This window comes from Canis lupus, chromosome 5, assembly GCF_048164855.1.
Source record: "Canis lupus baileyi chromosome 5, mCanLup2.hap1, whole genome shotgun sequence".
NCBI classification, from domain to species: domain Eukaryota; kingdom Metazoa; phylum Chordata; class Mammalia; order Carnivora; family Canidae; genus Canis; species Canis lupus.
Window position 1 is genome coordinate 82,962,741 of NC_132842.1, and position 19,531 is coordinate 82,982,271.

The 19,531-nt window shown below is 51.2% G+C and overlaps 1 protein-coding gene and 1 long non-coding RNA gene across 10 annotated transcripts in view; one reads left to right on the forward strand and one right to left on the reverse strand.

Annotated features, from left to right (window-relative positions):
* Positions 1–71: 71 nt before the first annotated feature.
* LOC140634394 (uncharacterized) lies at positions 72–15,919 on the forward strand. Its single transcript, XR_012031894.1, has 3 exons — positions 72–106; positions 3,068–3,138; positions 15,634–15,919. It is a non-coding gene; the product is annotated as an uncharacterized lncRNA (long non-coding RNA).
* The window catches only part of TMEM51 (transmembrane protein 51), a 55,815-nt gene continuing 51,818 nt past the window's right edge, over positions 15,535–19,531 (reverse strand). For all 9 annotated transcript variants that reach the window (XM_072828257.1, XM_072828265.1, XM_072828260.1 and 6 more), the window contains 2 exons: positions 18,836–19,373; positions 15,535–16,659 (listed from right to left, as the gene is read on the reverse strand). In XM_072828257.1, coding sequence (XP_072684358.1) covers positions 16,248–16,659; positions 18,836–19,176 — 753 coding nt within the window. In that variant the 5' untranslated portion in view covers positions 19,177–19,373 and the 3' untranslated portion in view covers positions 15,535–16,247. The remainder of the gene's footprint in view (positions 16,660–18,835; positions 19,374–19,531) is intronic.

Genomic DNA, 19,531 nt, shown 5'->3' on the forward strand with positions numbered 1-19,531 from the left:
GGCCGGCGAGGGGCGTGGCCTGCGCGGCAGGGGGCGGGGCGAGCGGGGAGGGGGCGGGGCGAGCGGGGAGGGGCGGGGCGAGCGGGGAGAGCGTTGGGGAGTCCGGGTGAGCAGAGGGGCGGGGAGAGCGGGGAGAGCGGGGCGGGGGGAAGGGGCGGGGACAGCGGGGGAGGGGAGGGGCGGGGAGAGCGGGGCGGGGGGACCGGGTGAGCAGAGGGGCGGGGTGAGAGGGGAGAGCGGGGGTGGGGGGGAAGGGGCGGGGACAGCGGGGACAGCGGGGGAGGGGAGGGGGACAGCGGGGACAGCGGGGGGACGGGGTGAGCTGGGGGTGGTGGTGAGCAAGGGGCGGGGTGAGAGGGGAGAGCGTGAGGGGGGAAGGGGCGGGGACAGCGGGGGGGGCGGGGAGAGCAGGGGGGGTGGGTGAGCTGGGGGGGTCGGAGGATCGCGGGGTGGGGGGCGGGGGGGAGAGTGGGAGGCGCCGGGGTGGGATAACCCAGGTCCGGGCGCGGGGAGAGCGGGGGAGGGGTGGGGGTGGGCGCCCTCGTAGATCACGGAGCCCTGAAGCATCTGGCGGCCCATTTTACAGATGGGGAAACGGAGGCTCAGAGGTCGCAGAAATAGTCGGCGCGCGGTTTTCCAGCGAGGCCCGAGCTGACGGGACAGTCTGCTGGGCGGGGGGCGGGGGGCGAGGGGCGCGGAGCTGAACCTGGAGAAGCTTAGACACTAGAAGCTTAGGGACCCCTGCCCCACCTGAATGCCTGGTCCTGTCCGTTGCAGATGAGATGAGAAAATAGAGCAAGGCGGCGGGAACCACCCCTTCTGGGGGTGGCAGGGGGGATGGCGAGGGATGGGGAAGGAACACTTCTGAAAGAATGAGGGCATTTTTTTCATGCGCCAGGGAAGGGATGTTTCCGAGCCGCCAACCCCAATACGATTCTGTTCTTGTCAAAACTGACATTCGGTCGTTTGTTTTTTATCCTGAGTCCCCAGAGTTGACCTGCATCATCACTGTCCTTGAAACCCCCACGTGGGCCCAGGGCAGGGTGGGGGGTGCGTGGAGGATGCACCGCAAGCCCCACCGGGCCCGTCACCCCCGCTCATCCTCTGCCCGGGAGCCGAGCAGCCCAGCCGACTCCACCTCCCCAGGGGATGCTCCGTCCCTGGCAGGAAATGGCCGGCAAGGTGCCTCCAGAAAGACTCAAGAACGTTCAAGAAAGATGAAACATGGAGGCCTCTACCCTAGTGGGTTAGAACAAGAGCTAAGGGAGAACGCATGGAAATGGGCAGTGAAGATGCTCAAACACCCGGAGAGGCTTCCAGAAATGCAGACTCCCAGGCACAGACCGTGGTCACAGATTCTGGGATGTGGAGCCTGACCCAGGAAGCTGCATTTGCTACAAACTCGGCCCAAACCCTGTTTTGTGAAGTTGAATGCAGTGACCTTCCCCAGAGCCTAGCTCTAGAAATCTCTTCCAGGGCCTCACACAGCCTAGAAGCTTCCGCCTGGGTTAGTCCCCCACAACCAGAAACACCCTAGGCTTGAAGTTTGAGGTTTGAGCACGGAAACCCGGGCCTGAGGGATAACAGCGTCACAGGAACAGGGACCGTCAGCCTCAACACTCCGGGGCCTTTTTGGTTCAGGGCCTTTTCACTTACTGTCCCTCTCCCTAGAAAGCACTTCCACCAGAGTCTCCTTCACCTCCTTTAGATGTTTACTCAAACACTGCCCTACTTAAAGTTCTTAAAAAACAACAACAACAACAACGAGGGGGCAGGTGGCTGGCAACCCATTCCACGTAATGAAGCCCCGGCCATCTGCCCACAGCAAAACAAAACAGAACAAAACAAGCCCAATAAACAAGAAAGAGCAACAAGAACAGCCAAACAAAATAAAAACCTCCACACTCTATCCCTCTTCTCGTCTGACCGCTTATCATCTAACATCCTACGTTATTCATTTCACTTTATTTCTGTCTCCGGGCCCTACCCTCCATGAAACTAAGCTCCATGAGGGCAGGGATTTTTTTTTTCTTCTGTTTCGGTTACTGCTGTATCACGGTCCCTTGAACAGTGCCTGAGTGAGCGAGTGAGTGGGGGGCAGCCCTTGACACCCGCCCACAGCCTGGCTTCCCCCTTCTTGGGCTGCAGAGCTGATCTGTCCTATCTCAGGAGACTGGCTGGTCTAGGCAGCTGCCCAGGCGCTGGGCTCTCGGGAGGCCTGAGCACCCCCCCTCACCTGTACCTCCACCTCCACGCGCGTCTCTAGTTCAATTCTTGTCCTCAACATGAGTGGAGGATGCAAACTTGCTTCCTGCCAGGCGGACCCTAATGGAAGCAAGGCTGGCCTTGAGTGGGAGCAGCCCCTGGCCTCAGAGAGTCTTTGAGAGGTCATATGTCGCCAGTGGCCCACTCCTCTGAACACTAAACTGAGAACAAAGCTGACGTTCTGTCCAACGGGAGCAGAAACTGCTAAATCTTGACTGGACTCCCCTCCCCACAAAATGCCAGTTATCTCAAAGGCTGTGTAAAATCCTTGAAACACAGTAACAAGCAATCCACTTTAACTTAAAAAAACAGAAACCACCCCAATAACTTGCGCTGATTGCTTGGACTGAGACAGTCGTAACTTGCAATTGAGCCATGATGGGGTCTTAAAAATACTGCTCCTGAAGGAGAAAGTAGAGGTTTCTAGATTATATGGGCTCCTTGGTGATGCTTATAATCCATCAGTTTTATTCTGCTGTGCGTGGCTACCAAGGCCGGATGGCATCGTGACTCGTGTCGGAAGTGCTGGCGTTGAAGGGCCGGGTGTCGAGTCCCAGCTCGGCCGCTCCCAGGTGGCCTCACACCGGTGGGCCTGAATGCTGTGATCTGTGGGTTTTCCGCCCGTTGGGTGGGCGCTGTCTCAGTCCTTCCTGGGGGTCACCTCATTTGAATCTCACGATCAAACACCCAGAACAGGGCTGCTGCAGAGAAGCCCTAAAAAAAAACAAAAAAAAACCCAAAATACCAAACCAACCCATTGCTGCCGATCATTGTTTCTAACAAAGCATTCCCATGTTGGCAGGAAAACAGGGCTCAGAAACATGGAGCAATGTGCCCAAGGTCGTACAGCGAAACAATCTGGCTGATTAGAAGGTAGGTGAGCATGACTGCAGAGGGGCACGTCCCAGGGACCACAGGTGACCCAACCACAAGACGGTCCTTGCTCCCGTCATCTCTGACCTGGCCGGGCTCCTGTCTGCCCTGAAGGCCCCTCCCGGCCCCGCCTGGCAGTGCCCGAAGCAGGGAGAGAAAGGGGCCAGCCGGGCAAGGGGCCTGCTGCCAACCTTGGTGGCCCAGACACTGGGAGGAGCTCTAGAACCTCGTTCCTTGTCAGCCACCTTCCCTGGGCTGTCCTTGGCTGGGGAGGCCACAGCCATGGCCCCCCTGTCCCCGGACCTGCCTGTACTTCTGGTGCCTTTGCGTTCCAAATGGAAATGAAGGCAGGGAGGCTGGCCTGGCCTCTACAGGCCTCTACGGCCTCTACGGGGTCAGGGAGAGTCGGAAAGAGAGGGAGAGCAGGAGCAAGGGAGAGCACGAGGGAGAAGGAGCGCGACCAGCAGGAAGCTGCCGCGCAGGATGACAGAGGGGAGCACAGATGGCCTGGAGGCTCCCGAGCCACCAACAACCCGGCCCTTCAGTTGGGGGACGTGGGGTTTTATTTACTGACCCACACCTACACACGGGCACAAAGGTACATTCAAATCAAAGAAAGGGGACTTTGCGCCACCCTCATGTCCCCTTCCCTGGACGGACCGTGAGAAAACACGCAGCCTGGGAGGTTTTCCCCACCTGGACTCTTGTGCTGGTTCGTGGCCTCTGTTTCTCTTGCGAATCTGTCCCCAGAGTCAAGGCCCCTTGGCTCCCCGGGCTTTGCCGCGGGAGTGAGTGTGCGTGTTCTGTTTGCAACCTAGGTGTGCTGATCCCGCAGCGGGTGTGTCCTTCTGACACACGCGTATGGTCCGCGCCTCACTTCTGCTGCCCATCCGCCTGTCTGGACCCGATCGAGAGGGTTCAGGGTCAGTTAAGCGCAAACCGTGCCCCGGCACCACGGACTCGCTGTGTGAGTGTTTGCAACAGCTGAGTGTTGGGGTTGGTGTGTTTGTTTTGTTTTCTGGCTGGTGTGGGAGGACAGCCCAAGGTCACAGACACCCTGGGGGGAGGCTTGATTTGCATCAAGACTCAGAGTCCCAACCCAGAGCAAACCTGACCTCTGACCACCTTTTTGCCCTCTGCCCTGGGACCTTTCTAGGTGTGCATGTTGGCGAAGGGCTGGGCTCGCTGCCCTCATGTCCCCCGGAGGGATTCCTGAGGACCCACCTGCTCTCTCTGGGGTGGTACCTGCTGGGCAACTCCATAAATTCTACTTTCAGGCATCTGGACAAACAGACCTCTGCTATTTTTTTGCGAGTAACAATGAACCTTTATGGACGTGGTTAGCAAAACCAGCTGATGTGTATCTAGTCGTGTTGAGTGCCCGCCACTGTGCCATGCACGGTTTCATCCAACTCTTAGCCCAAACCCATTTTGCAGAAGGGGGCACAGAAGAGTCAGGTGACTTGCCGGCTTACAGATCTCGCAAGAGGTCAGGCTGGGATCCTACTCCAGAATGCCACATTTTTGGTAAACTGTTGATCGAAAAAGAACACATTTTGAAATATTGAAAAGTGCACCAGTCATAAGTGGGCACTTGAAGAATTTCCACAAAGCGCATGCATTCGCCTAACCAGAACCCAGATCCAGGAGCAGACTGCCACCCCCCCAGAAGACTCCCCGTGCTCCCTTCTGCTCATTACCCACCCACCACCCCGATCTCCAATATCGTAGATTAGTTCTGCTTGATTTTGAGCTTCATTTGAACGGAAGTATACAGATTCCCGTCTCTGCCTGGCTTTTTCACTCGACGTGATGTTTGTGGGCTTCAGCCTTGTGGTGTCATGTCACTGGCTCGTTCATTCTCACTGCCCTCCTGCATTCCAGGGTAGTAGTTATCTGTTCGTGTTCATAACAAATTATGACAAACATAGTGGCTCAGAACAACACACCCTTATGTCACAGTTTCCGTCCGTGGGTCAGGAATCTTGCCACTGCTGAGCGGGCATTTTTGCTCAGGGGCTCTCTCGGGCTGCACCAAGGGGTTGGCCAAGGCCAGCAGTCTCCTCTGAGACTTAGATGGGGAAGGATCCACTTTCAAGCTCATGGGGTTGTTGGAAAGATTCAGTTCCTTGAGGATTGTTGGACTGAGGGCCTCACCTCCTCGCTGCCTGTTAGCGGGAGCTCCCCACTCTTTGTTTGCCGTGTGGGCCTCTCCCTAAGGTGGCCTGCTTCTGGGAGTCAATGGACGGAGGCTCCTGGTGAGATGCAAGTTACCCTTTCCTGTAACGTGATCACAGAAATGACACATCCCATCCCCTTTGCAGCATTGTGCTGGTTAGAGATAAGGTACGGGTCCCACCTACACTCAAGGGGAGGGGATTACTCAGAGGTGTGAACACCGGCGACAACTGGGGGCCATTGCATATGTCTTTGGGGTATGCCTACGTGCAAGTACCTCCTGGGTATACACCGAGGAGTTGAATGGCTGGGCCTCGGAGCACCCAGACGTCCAACTGTAGACGATCCCTCCAAACATTTTTCCAAAGTGCAGGTACCATCTACAACCCTGGAGCAGGTAGGTGTGTGAGCATTCCAGCCAGAGCACCTGCTTTCCAATACCATCCTCCCCTCTCTCCTTACTGAGGGCCCTTGACCTGGGGTTCCTCTGGACAGGAGGTCCTAAATCTGGTCCTATGTCAGAATCACCAGATTTCGGGGTCACATCTTCAGACTTGCTGATGATCTGGGGGCTACAATATAAACTGAAAGGTACACTCCATGCGGCGGGGATCCTTGTCTTCTTCCCTGATGCATCCTTGGTGCCAGGAGCAGCACCTGGCAGGTAGTTGGCACTCAGTAACCTTTTATTTTTTTAAGATTTTATTTATTTATTTATTTTAGAAAGAGAGAGAGAATGAAAGCGGAGGGGCAGGGGGGAGGCAGAGGGAGAGGGAGAGACTCTCAAGCAGGCTCCCTGCTGAGCACACAATCTGGCTTGATCTCACGACCCTGAGAAACCCAGAGTCAGATGCTCGACCAGCTGAGCCACCCAGACGCCCCTACATTTTTTTTTTAAATTAACTGAATGAGTTCGGGCACCGTTGTTCACAAAATAGGCCTCAGAGGGGGCACGAGCTCCTGAAATCGGGAGGAAACTTTGACGTATCTGAGCCCTGTGCATTTTTCTGGGAAGAGGGCCCAGAGCCTTCCCCAGATCCTTCTCAGCAAAGGCTAAGCGCTGCTGCTACTGGATCCAGCCTGGCCTGGTTGTCACAGTTGGTGGTGGGGAAGGACAGCGTGTAGCTGGGAGAAGAGGCTCAGCGCTCGCTGGGAGGGACCACAAACCGACCTTGCCCGTTTGGATGCCCTAAACCTGGCCCCATGTCAGAATCACCAGATTTCGGGTCACATCTTCAGACTTGCTGATGATCTGGGGGCTAGAATATAAACGGAAAGGTACGCTCGGTGCGGCGGGGATCCTTGTCTTCTTCCCTGATGTGTCCTTGGCGCCAGGAGCAGCAAGGATGTCAGACCCACGCGACCTGGGCTACGGCTGGCCTAGCGGCTGCCCGGCCTCAGAACCCTCCCGGTGTCAGGTCCAGGGGCCTCAGTTTCCTCCCGCGGAAGCGGATGTGAGCCCCACCTCTTCAAAAAGCCTCTCGGTTTATCCAGTTTGGGATGACCTCATCGTGTGTCACCCTCGGCCTTGTTTTCTGGAGGTTTCCCAGCACCGTGCTGCTGTCTGCATTCTTTTATCCTGCGAACAGTGCTCCTATTTTCTGCTTCGGGTCATTCCCGTCACATGCTCTTTATCTTCCTTCCCGAGCAGATCAACCTCGTGCCCCTCTAGACGGTTCTTCTCAGGTTTCCCCTGAATCATTTCGTTCAGTCCAGATACGGCAGCTCTTCCTCCTTCCTCACCGCACTCAACATAGACCCTCTCTTTTCCCCAGAACAACCGCTCTTTCTTTCCAATCCCTCACTTCGGTCCTCGTCTTTCACCATGTTTTTCTGACTTCTCCTGAGAACCGATTGTTTTTTGAAATTCAAGTCTCAAAGATCATCCCTTCTGATCTGGGTCTGAATTTGGATCCCGGTCAAGAAGCACAGGGGACAGGAATGCTGCTGGGTGGTCAGACTCCTGGGCAGAAGGGCTGAGGGCTCAAGGGGGCATCAGAGGGACGTGGGGCAGGGGAGGGAGGGAGGTTCTCCTGCTGTGGGGTGGGACTTGGGGGGAGGCCCCCGGGAAAGGCTCTTCTAAGAAAAAAGGAGGCTTTTTAGCTTAGTCTTGAAAGATGGGTAGGATTCTAGGTGACAGGAAAAAAAAGATTCTAGGTGGTTGAGCAGGGAGAGATTATACAGAAGAAAGGAAGAGAGGCCAAGAGACCGGGAATAGCGTGGGCCCATCGGGTAGGAGGGGAGGCCAGGAGCTGAGACTGGAAACCGAAGGCCCACGTCAGCCCTCAGACATGTGTGTTTGGCCTTCATAGCATGTTAAAGACTTTTTAAGTAGTTGCTGAAGGGTTTGGCCTCTTTCTGTGGAGTGATGGAGAAACCAATTCCACCTGGTGTCAGCATGAAAGCAAAGTCACTGGTTAGCATAAATGACAAGTCTAGAGAGAACAGGTGGGCTCAGGCCCAAGGGATGTCATCAGTCCCTGGCCTCTCTTCAGCTCTCAGTGATGCTTTTTAGCCACGGGGATCTGAGTTTAGATAGAATCTCTGTATCATGGTCACAAAAGGGCTGCCATAGCTCTTGCCCTTACAGCTTCTCAGCCTTGAATCCCATGGGGAAGAGTGAGGGTCTTTTCCCCCAAGTTCCCCCAAAGGCCTCACTGCTTCTCATTTCCTCTGATTGGGGAACAGGCCCATTCCTGAGCTGATAATCGAGGCCAATAGGCTGCTCTGCTCTGACTGGCTGGGCTTGAGGCACATGCCTCTTCCTGTGGCCAGAGATGGTGTCCACACAGCCTCTGAGAGATGGGCTGAGACGTGGTCCCCAAGGGGGATCATAACACCATAGTATTTGTAGAAGACGGGTACCGGGTGACAAAAATTTCATGGTGGCCAACGTGTCCAGACCATTTTAATTTACATTAAAATCTGGATTCATGCCTTTTCTTGGAAAATGGGGACCCGGGCTGCATTCTCGCAGGTGGGTCAGCAGCCTGTGAGGGCAGAGCAGGGGCTGCCCTCCTGCAATACGGTCTGTGTTTCCCTGGCCGCCGCACCACTCCTATTTCCTCTCTGGCCCCTGGGAGCACTTTGGTTTTCATCCCCAGCGTAATTTGATTCTATAAATAAATCTGTTGCTCCCACCAGAAAGGCAGTGCCCAAAGTACGGGGGTCACATAGCAATTCTTGTGCTCCCTTAAAGTCCTGAGGGCACATGCCTACCATTTTTGACAGCCTCATTCCCTGCTCATGTGTAAATCCCTCTTTAGAAAGGATCTAATATGTGGTGATTTTAGAAGCTGCATCTGAGAATTTCAGTGTCTGGAGTCCCCGGGGTGGGGGGGAGGTGGCGCGTGGTGGTGGGGTCTCGATCCCTTGTCTGCTTCAGCCCGCTCTGGCTCATACTGACTTGTTTCTCAGACATATAGCGATTTGATTTTCATCTCATTTGTGCCTGAACGTGACCTGTGGGACTCCTGAGGGCGCTGATCCCAGGCTGCCTTCCTCTTAGGAAAGCTTTTTGTTGGGTTCAGCGGGATGCCAGGGATGCTGATAACCTGTGACCACTTACACTGACTCCCTTCGCTTGGAGTTTCCCCGCTGGACAATTTGCACCCCAGACCCACGTGGTTACAGGTCTTCCAGGTGACAGGCATCTTTATTATTATTGTGGCCGTAATTAAGTTTTCCCCTCCAGGCCCACACTGAAAACAGACAGACTGCCTCCTAGGCTCCCTTTTCTAGCAGCCGAGGGAAAAAAAAACTTTTCAAGCCCTCCCTTTGCAGGGATGTACAGCACCTTTGAGGATGCTGGTTCCATCTGGGCACCTGAGCCTTGGCTAGCCCACTGGGCAAAGGTCCTAGTCCTAACCTCCCATTTCTGGCACCTGTTAGCTTCCCACATTGGTAGAAGCGTTTATCTATTTATTTACACTGTGGTTGTAGCTCACTCGACCTGTGCTGTATGCTCGCATGTTCCTTTGAGACTGCTTACATTAAAAACCTGTTTTTATTTATTTTGTTTGTTTGTTTGTTTGTTTGTTTATTTATTTATTTATTTCATGGGACTTTTGAAATATACCTGAGAGTAGAGAAAGGGTATAATTCAATGAACTTCAAGGACCCATCATCTCACTTCAATAGTTTCCCAATCTTCTTTCATTTCATTTTTTCTTCCTTTTTGATTTTTTTTTTTCTGGATCCACATAAGCATTTAAAGCAGATTGTGTCATTTCACCCACGGATACTTCCTAACCGAAAGGAAGATCCCACCCCTTTACAGTACCTGCCACCCCTCACCCCCACACATTGTCACACTGAACAATACTTATAATTTCTGAATATCGTCTAACATCAGTCCATGCTCACATCTCCCTGATTCTCTCAAAGATATTTTTTCACAGTAGGTTTGTTAGAACAAGATGCAGACAAGATCCACACATTACATGTGGTTTTTGTCTCTGAAATCCCTTTTATTCTGTAAAGGCAACCATTCTTCCCACCTGTGCGCCACCCCCCTCCCCCCCATTTTTCAGCCACTGATTTATTGGAGAAACTAAGTCCCTTGTCCTGTAGCATATTCGCATCCTGGATGTGGCTGATGGCTTCCTCATGATTTCCATTGACTTGTTCTTTTTTTTTTTTTAATATTTATTTATTTATTCATGAGAGGCACAGAGGAAGCAGCAGAGACACAGGCAGAGGGAGAAGCAGGCTCCCAGTGGGAGCCCAATGTGGGACTTGATCCCAGGACCCTGGGGTCACACCCTGAGCTGAAGGCAGATGCTCAACCCCTGAGCCACTCAGGTGCCCCACTTCACGCCCATTAAACCACAGCTCCCCATTCCCCTGACAACCACCCATCTATTTTCTGTTTCTGTGAATTTGACTAAGTGCCTCGCATAAGTGGAATCATACAGTATCTGTATGTCCTGAGCACACAGGTTTATTTCACTGAGCATCATGCCCTGAAGGTCCATCTGGGTTGCAGCAGGTGTCAGAATTGTCTTCCTTTTTAATAATATTCCTGAATAATATTCCATTGTATGTAGGTACCACATTTTGTTTACCCATTCATTCATTGATGGACACTGGGACTCATCAACTTTTTAACTAATAGTTTTAGTTTTTTTTTTTTTAAGATTATTTATTTATTTATTTATTTATTTATTTATTTATTTATTTATTCATGAGAGACACACAGAGAGACACAGGCAGAGGGAGAAGCAGGCTCCTTGTGGGGAGCCCGACATGGGACTCGATCCCTGGTCTCCAGGGTCACGCCCCGGGCTGAAGGCAGGCACTAAACCACTGAGCCACTGGGACTGCCCCAATTTTAGCTTTTTTTGAATATCATTCTCTAGATCCACTATTTCCTTTGGGGTTGCTAAGTTGTGACTTTTCTGATTGCTATTCATTTGGTAATTATTAGCTAGAATTCTTTGAGAAAGAAGGGTTTTCCTTCACTATTTATCATAAAATACGACTTGTTCAGGAAAGGCAGAACGAAGGATCGGTTCTTTCTTTTTATGTGTCAATATTCAAAGTGAGAAGCAACTGCCAAGGCGACTGATGACTTTTTAAAAAAATTTCATTAGGAATCTTTGATTCAAAGATCTGCAGGGGTGCCTGGGTGTCTCAGTCAGTTGGGCTTCCCACTTTTGATTTCGGCTCAGGTCATGATCTCGGGGTCATGGGATTGAGCCCTGCGTGGGGCTCTGTGCTCAGTGCGGAGTCTACTTGAGATTCTCGCTCTCTGCCCCTGCCCCATGCTCTCTCTCTCTCTCTCTCAAAACCAATGTATTAATCTTTTAAAAAGTTGTAGATGTGTCCCAGCCCATTGAAGCCATTATTTGGATTGAGTGTCACACTATGCCATCTCAGGGGTCTGCTGAAATGGGCTCTGTGTCCTTTGTTTTTCCCCGTGGAAACCACGCAATCGTTATTTACAGCCCTCCACGTTTGTACCCCATTGGGGTAGTCTTTAGGTAAACATCTTCGTCTTAGTTTTCCTTCTCTGTAAGAGGAAGCTCATCCCTAGATGAGCTCTAGAGCCTTCCTGCCCAAAACTCTACTTTTTTTTTTTAAATGGAAATGGGTTTCTTTCTTTCTTTTTCTTTTTCTTTTTTTTTAATTTATTTATTCATAGACACACAGAGAGAGGCAGAGACACAGGCAGAGGGAGAAGCAGGCTCCCTGCAGGGAGCCCGATGCGGGACTCGATCCCGGGTCTCCAGGATCACACCCCAGGCTGCAGGCGGTGCCAAACTGCTGCACCACCGAGGCTGCCCAAAACTCTACTTTTTGTAGCATTTCCACATATAGTTTGCTCATTGGGCTCTCCCGAGTCTTGTCACCCGAGGCAACTGTCAACATCTTCACTTGACAAACATGGAAATTACCACCTGAGCGATAACATTTTTTCCAATTTCCCATCCCACATTCTTCCCACTAGACTTCAAGCTCTGGTTCTCAGTCGGGGATATTTTGCATCCCAGGGGACTTGTGACAATGTCTGGAGACCTTTTTGATTGTCACACATGGGAGAGGCTACTGGCACCTAGCTGGGAGAGGCCGGGGTTGCCGCTAAACATCCAATGGTGCGTAGGACAGCACGCTCCCCACCCCACATCGATGTCATCCAGCTCCAAGGGTCAATAGTGCCAGAGTCGAAAAAACCCTGACTTGCATATTCCTTTCTAACCCAATGTTTATTCAATGAAAGGATGTATAAAAATGTACACATCTGAGAATTCAAGGATACACGAATCACAATGATAGGACAGCCTGTTCCTAACATGTCCATAGATACATTCTCCTACGTTTCCCCTCCGGTCTTATTTCTGGCTCCTACTCTGCCCCTTGAGACTGTTCTATTATTGGCCTAAAGGAAGATTAATGGACAATTTTTATTGCTTTCAGGCCAATGGGAAAACTTAACGCATTCATTTTTTTTTTCCCTCTGACCTTGGAAAATAAACATCACAATCAAGTTTTATCCCTTATAGTAGTCAGCTTTTTTGGGGTCGCATTTCTTTGCCATTTTGATCAACTGGATGTTTTCAATAAACCTTGCATTACCTTTAAAATTCATTAAAGTTATGGCTCATGGCTTTTCCCCCATATCTCTTTTTCTGCTGCATTTGTACTGAATTAAAACAACCCACTCGGTGGTGGACTAGTACATGAATGCGATTTTTAAAAAGAGAGCTAATTCATCAGAAACAATAAATGCAGCTTTTTATTTAACTGGCTCAATTTTTCAACTGTATTTTATTTTTTTTAAAGATTTTATTTATTTATGCATGAGAGACACGAGAGAGAGGCAGAGATGTAGGCAGAGGGAGACGTAGGGACTCCATCCAGAAGTAGGGACTCCATCCCAGGACCCTGGGGTCACGCCCTGAGTCAAAGGCAGATGCTCAACCACCGAGCCACCCCGGGGTCCCACAGTGTTTCAGTTTTAGGTGAGGCAGGTGCACTTATTCACTTGCTTATATCAAGTTTCACACACTTTCTCTTATAAACACCTGCTTACAGTGTGTCTAGTTGCTACCACGTTGTTACATTATCTTTCCCTCTTTTGTGTTTTGTTAAAGTAGATGCTAATAATTTCTCTTGACTGGACACAACTGCCAAGATGCTTTCTAAAATAAGACATCTTGAGGATAAATAGTGAGAACATTTTTGGGTTTGAAGTTTCCAGGCACCTCTCAAAGTTTATACGGTACTGAGCCCAGCTCATCCCTGAGAAGCATACTGTATTACTGACATCTTTTTTTTTTTTTTTTTGAGAAGAATTACATTCCAGAAAAGATCATGCTGTAATTTTTGCTTCTCAAATTATATCCTAGTTGTTTTATTTTGAAATATAGCCTTCATTAGCCTTTTAAGTATCCTAAACTTTCTTAAAAATGTATTTGGGTTTGTAAATACTACTGACTATTCTCTTTCCCACATCCTTTAAATGATAGTTAATAAATTTCAGTGGAGAGTTTTAATGCCCAGAGCAGGGACTGGGGATGGAGAAAAAGAGGAGAGACCTATTTATATCATGCTGTAGAGAATGAGATTTACAGTTCTGGATTGGGGACACTTTGTAAAAGTGACAGTTTTTTCTTTTCCTTAAAGTAAAATCATAAATATCATACTCAGGCTGATCTTCAAGGATAGTGTTTCTTGGTTTTTGATGGAGCTGACTCTGGGTGGCCAGGCTCTACCCTCAGAGTCCTCACTGCCCAAGAGAATGGATCTTCCTATGTCTAGGGCAGGATTTGTCAACCTGGGCGGTTGACATCACTGTAGGATGTTTAGTAGCATCCTGGCCCCACCAGATGCCCGAAGCAGCCCCCTTACTGCCACTGTAACATTCCAAATGGCCCCTGGGCAGCAAAGTTAATCCTGGGGGAGAACTGCTCATCTAAGGTGAAGATGTCCAGTTCTGGCATTTGTGTGATTGTTTAACAGTGTCACTGGGAGCTGAGGATGTTTCATCCCATGTTGTGCGGTGTCCCCCATCTCTCATTTGTAAGTGCACTTGTGGGTGGCATATAGAGTTCACCTGGATATTCCAGGATACCCTCATCTCAAAACCTTTAACTTAATCACACCTGCAAAACCTTTACCTTGTAAGGTAACATTCTCAGATCATAGGAATTAGGTCCTGATTATCATTTGGGGTTACCATCCAGCCCACTACAGGCCCCCAACCTTTCTCCCTCAAGGAAGGTCTAGGCTGGGCAGATGCCCCACAGGATGATCTACTACAGCCCACATTGAGGGACATTTCTATCATTTGGAACCTTGCTGTTCTCCTTTTTAAATATGTATTTAAAAGGGGCAGAGGGAGGGAGAGAGAATCTCCAGCTGATTTCTTACTGGGCATGGAGCTCAATGTAGGGCTCTAACACAGCTCTATCTAGCCGGGGCTTGATCTCACGACCCTGAGATCATAACCTGAGCCCAAGTCAAGAGTTGGAGGCTTAGGGACGCCTGGGTGGCTCAGCATTGAGCATCTGCCTCTGGCTCAGGGCATGACCCTGGGGTTCTGGGATCGAGTCCCGCATCCGGCTCCCTGCACAGAGCCTGCTTCTCCCTCTGCCTGTGTCTCTGCCTCTCTCTGTGTGTCTCTCATAAATAAATAAATTTTTAAAAAATTAAAAAAAAAAGAGTTGGAGGCTTAACCAACTGAACTACCCAGGTGCCCTGCTAGTCTCCTTTTCTTTTTCCTTCTGTTTGTCTTCCCATCAGGAGGAAGCATAAAGAATAAGCAAAGAACAGGCCCAGCCCACAGATACATGGAGAGCCATAGGCTGGCAGGTAGTGGGCTGGGACCAGACCAGGCCTCTGGTGTCTTAGCCACCAGGCAGGTCCTTGCAGCTCCTTTGTCATAGATGGATTTGCATAAGTAAAGTGAAAGAAAGGTTGGAATTTAGACCCTGTTGACTATCTGAGATAAGGAGGTGATTCACTCCTTACCTGCTCCCCCTTCCCTACTAAGCTTTCAGGGCCTCAGAATTTACTCTACTCCTAGCCATGCAGGCTCCACTTCATGCTCAGCAACACCGGGAAGGCAGCCTTGGACTCAGGTGTATCTTCCCAGACTCCCACTCCATGGGCAAGACCCCAGACGTCTCAGCAGCCAGCAGGCCCCTGGGCATTCTCATTAGCTGAACTGCTTTCCTGGGCTCCAGAGGGCAGGCACTTTGCCCTGTCCGTGAGGACATGCTGACCTGGCCTGCATGAGCATACAGCCCCTCTGGGCCGGGTTTCAGGAGGGGGATGTTGGGAGGTTGTTTAGGGAGGTAGGAGCTACTGTCTAAACAGCCACAATGTTCTCTTGAGCATTCAGTTTGATGGTGCAGCCCCAGCTCTTGGGAAGCACAGATCCTCCTTCCAAGTCGGAAAAAGCCCTTTACGCTGAGTCACACAGTAGAGCGTTGAAAGAACTCAGGCCCTGGAGCCAGACGGCCTGGGTTCAGACTCCAGCTCTGCTACTCACTAGCGATGTGACATGGGGCACTTTACCTAACCTGAGCCTCTGTGGGCTAACCTACCGAATGGCAGTGATACCAGGATGCAGATGAAATGGGGTAACGTACGTGAAATACTTAGCACAGCACCTGGTGATATGATCTGTTTTGTGCAGATTAGCAATTATTATCATCAGTGATGTTTCTCCCTATGAAGAGCTGCCATCCATGGGAATTCAGTGCCCAAATGTACTACATATAAAATATTTTATTATAAAAAGCTCAGTTGCACAGCATTTTAGAAGGAATAAAACATCTCCTACAGCTTTCCTTTCTCGCCCTTACGCAGGAGTCACCAGGAAAGCGTACCGGTAGAGGCTCTGATCTCATGCACCCCCGGGCCTTGGGCCCTCGGAGAACCAACAGCTTCAGGAGCTCCGAGAGAGCCCCACCTCGTCCATCAGCCTCCTGTTTCGCTTCATTCATGAAACAGCCCCACATCCTTTCCAGAAAGCCAAGTCACATCTCCATCCCGAGGCTCAGGACTCCGGTGAAGAAAGCAAAAGGCCTGTCTTGTTCTCTTTTTGAAACAAAACAGTCCTAGTGGAAGCAAAACAAAATCACAACCTAAACCAGCTGCTAGGTGTCCTGTCCTGATTGGAAAGAGAAGTGTTGTCGCCAACAACTCAAGAGTTGGGGAAGAAGGGCGGGGGGAGGGGGTGCCCTGCGCCCCCCACGGGGTCCACGTCCCCAGCTCCGCGGAGGCAGCTCTTTCTGATGCACCTGCCACGTGTGGCTCGGCGGACGTCGTCAGTCCCTTGTCAGAGGACCCCCACCCCCCGTCCCCATCCCCGTCAATCTGTACACGTCCGGCCCCTCCGCTTCTCAACTGCAGCTGAAGTGGCTTCCCGGGGGTCCGTGGTGTGGAGGGTGAGCGCCCGGACGGACACACCTGCAAGCCCGTCAGTCAGGTGGCCGGGCGTCGGAAGCCTTCTCCTGGACCTCATCGTACTGCGGCGGGGGCGTCAAAGGCTCGATGGAGGGAGGAGGGACGTTTTTGTCGGGGAGGTTGATCCTGAAGTCTTTGAGGTGCAGCTTTTCGGATTTAATCCTTCGAACTTTCAGCGGCTTCAGGCGTTTGGCCAACTTGGAGTTCTGTCTGTCGGGTGGGTTCCCCGGGCTGGCGTCCGCGCTGGCCCTGGCGCCCGTGGGGCTGGTCTCGTCAAGCCCCGTCAAGGACTCGTAGGAGGGGAGAGAGATGCTCATCCTTGGGTTCTGGTCCCGCTCCCTCGCTTCCGAGTAGTTTGTGTTCATCACTTCCTCGTAACTGGGGACATAGTACCTGGAGGAGGCCTCCTCCTCCTCCTCCTCCTGGCTGCAAGACAACAACACCAACACAGAGAGCGTTAGCATGCGCCCAGGCCGCATTTAAAGTCACAAGGAGACGAACTCCGGATCCTGTGTCAGCACTGGGTCCTCATACACCAGCCTTGTGAACAACCAGTGGGTCCCAGAAGTAAGGAAAGCTAACACTTCAACTGTGTGCTATGAGTCAGGTACTGTTCTAAGTACTTTCAGGAAGTACTAAGTAACACGTATCAACCACTTTCATCTTCCTAACAAGGCTATGAGTTAGGTACTATTTTTACACCCATTTGACAGAAGGGGAAACTGATACATCAAGGTTATGTATTTGACTTGGTCGTGTATTTAGGAAGGGGGAGAGCAGGAACTGGAGACCAGTTACCACAGGGACTACCCTGGATTATCTGGAAGCTGTAATACAAGGAAGTACTAAACCCCCTTTGCTTTTCAGGCTCACACTTAACCATATGCCGGATGGGCTGTTCTGGTGCCCAGCTGTGTCCGTTGGCCAAAGGCCACATAAACATGCATGAAACAGCTGGTGATTTGAGGCAAAATGCTTGTCCCCAGGTAGAGAAGGAACTTCCGTTATAAAATTTTATGTATTTCAAATTATTCTATAATATTGTCTTCCAAGTTTACTATAAGGCTCAAAGGTCTTATCGTCAGGCTTATTCTCATTTGACCATTGAAAGAAAAAAACCAGAAAGCCAGGGTGTTTTTGTTTTTGTTTCTTTACACACATATAGGGAGTCATGCCATTAGCCATTTTCTAGGACTCTACACTTGACCCTGTGGGGTGATCATAGCCAACATCACCGTCCCCCTACCAGGTTGGTCCAGACCCTGCATGCATTGCCCTTGGGCATGTGTGTGCTCATGGCCAGGGTGGGTAGTTAAGGGTGACTTGATTTTCCTTCTTTGTTCTTTTCTGTATTTCCTAAGTTTTCTCGACTGTGCATGCACGATCTTTATGATCAGAAAACGGATTTAGTTTTTCCAAACTAAAAACAACTCCCCTCCCTTCCTACTAGAAAGATGACAAAGTCATAGAGAATCTAAACAGCCCAGAAAAACAATAAAACCACCCCAACTCCTTCCACCTGGAGACAACCACTATTAACCTTCTGTTGGACACCTTTCCCAACCTCCCTTTAATCCCACAGCTGCAATATTTGATGCGTTTAGAACCAGAGATGCTGTGTTATAACCTCCCTTTCTCACCGTGGTGTGTGTGGTCCCAAGTTAACAACTATAGAACTAAGGCTGTGCCACAGCCATTGATGGGCGTGCCAGATTGTAGCTTGAATGATGGCTATTTAGGCTGTTTCTCCATTTTTGCTATTCTAAGCAATGCTCTGATAAGCCCAAGGCACAAACCCCTTTGCACTTGTGTGATTTTTCCTCCCAAGGGTAAACTCTTAGGAACAGAACAGATAGGGACACGCATCTTCAATACCTCCTCTCACTGTGAAACAGGTCTTCAGAAAGGTGGTGTCAGTCAACACCCCCATCGGTGACCCAGTTCCCCACAGCTCTCCCAACGCCGGGGGCTGTCCGTTTTGGCCACTGAGATAGGCAAAGACTAATGACACCTTCCTTTTTTGCATTTCGGTGACTAATGAGGTTGAACATGTATTGTCTGAGCATCTATGAGAGGCTTGCTTGTATCCTTTGTCCATTTCCCTACTGGTGCGTTCACCTGTCATACTCATTCATCGGGGCTCTTTTTATAATAGGGATGTCAGCCTTCATCATGTGTTCCCCAATTTATCGTTTGCCTCTTACATGTGTTCCTGGCATTTCTGGTCAAATAGAACTCTACTTCCCAACCCTTCCAGCACAAAGCATGTACAGCAGCACAGCATGCCAGAGTGAATGGACAAGCGGCCCCGTCTGGAGGCTCTGGCTGCCCCGGGGCCTCATGCAGCTCCCCTGCAGGTGTCAAAATCTCGATACGCCCCTAATCCATTCATACGACATTATCTGGGAAACTCTGAGATAGAAGTATGAAGTTACTTGGCAACTTGTACCCTGCTTTACAGAGTCTTAGGAGGGGGGAGAATTAGAAAGGCAGAGTTTCCCAGACTAAAATAGCCTCGTTGGTGAACCCTATGAGTGTGTCCACCCCCTGCCCCCCGGTCAGGTGTGTGAGCATGTATAGGGGGTAGTCAGCCGGGCCTCACCTGTCTTCCTCTGGGGTGCGCGGCTCGACCCCCGGCGGGTGCTGGATGTGGGCCATCTCCTCGCCTTGCCGCTGCTTCCTCTTGTCCCGGATGCTGAGGCAGATGGAGAGCAGCAGGAGCATCACCCCGGCCCCGACCAGCACGTAGGCCACGGAGAAGGTCTTGCTCTTGAGAATGCCACTGCCTATCTCTGTCTTGTTCCCCTGGGCCGTCGGCTTTTCGGAGGCGCTGAAGCCGGGCACCAGGTTCCACATGGCCATGATGACTCCGAGAACCAGCATCCCCAGGCCGATGGCGGTGAGCGCGTAGTGGGAGCCGTTGGCCTTCGACTGGGCCATCATGCCACTGGGAGCAGGGCGAGGCCCGGTTCAGAGAAAGAAAATAAATAAACGAGAGTAGCAGCAGCAGCAGCAGCAGCAGCAGCAACGAGAACAACAAAATCCCTAGTGCCACGTTAGAGACCCAGCAGCCGCGCTCTCGAGGGCCGCCGTCGAGCCGATGCGGGGCAGCCCCGCGTGGACAGCTACGGCCGAGAGTTCTGGAAGGAAAGCAGGAAGGAGAGGGAGATCAGTGGGGATTCAGGCCGCTTCCAGGAACACAGCGGCTGTCTCCCTAACTCCTGGTGGAGCTTCGGAGCGGGCCGGGCCACGGGCTCGGCGGGGCCTCGCCGTCGATGCGTTCCAGATGTCTCACGCT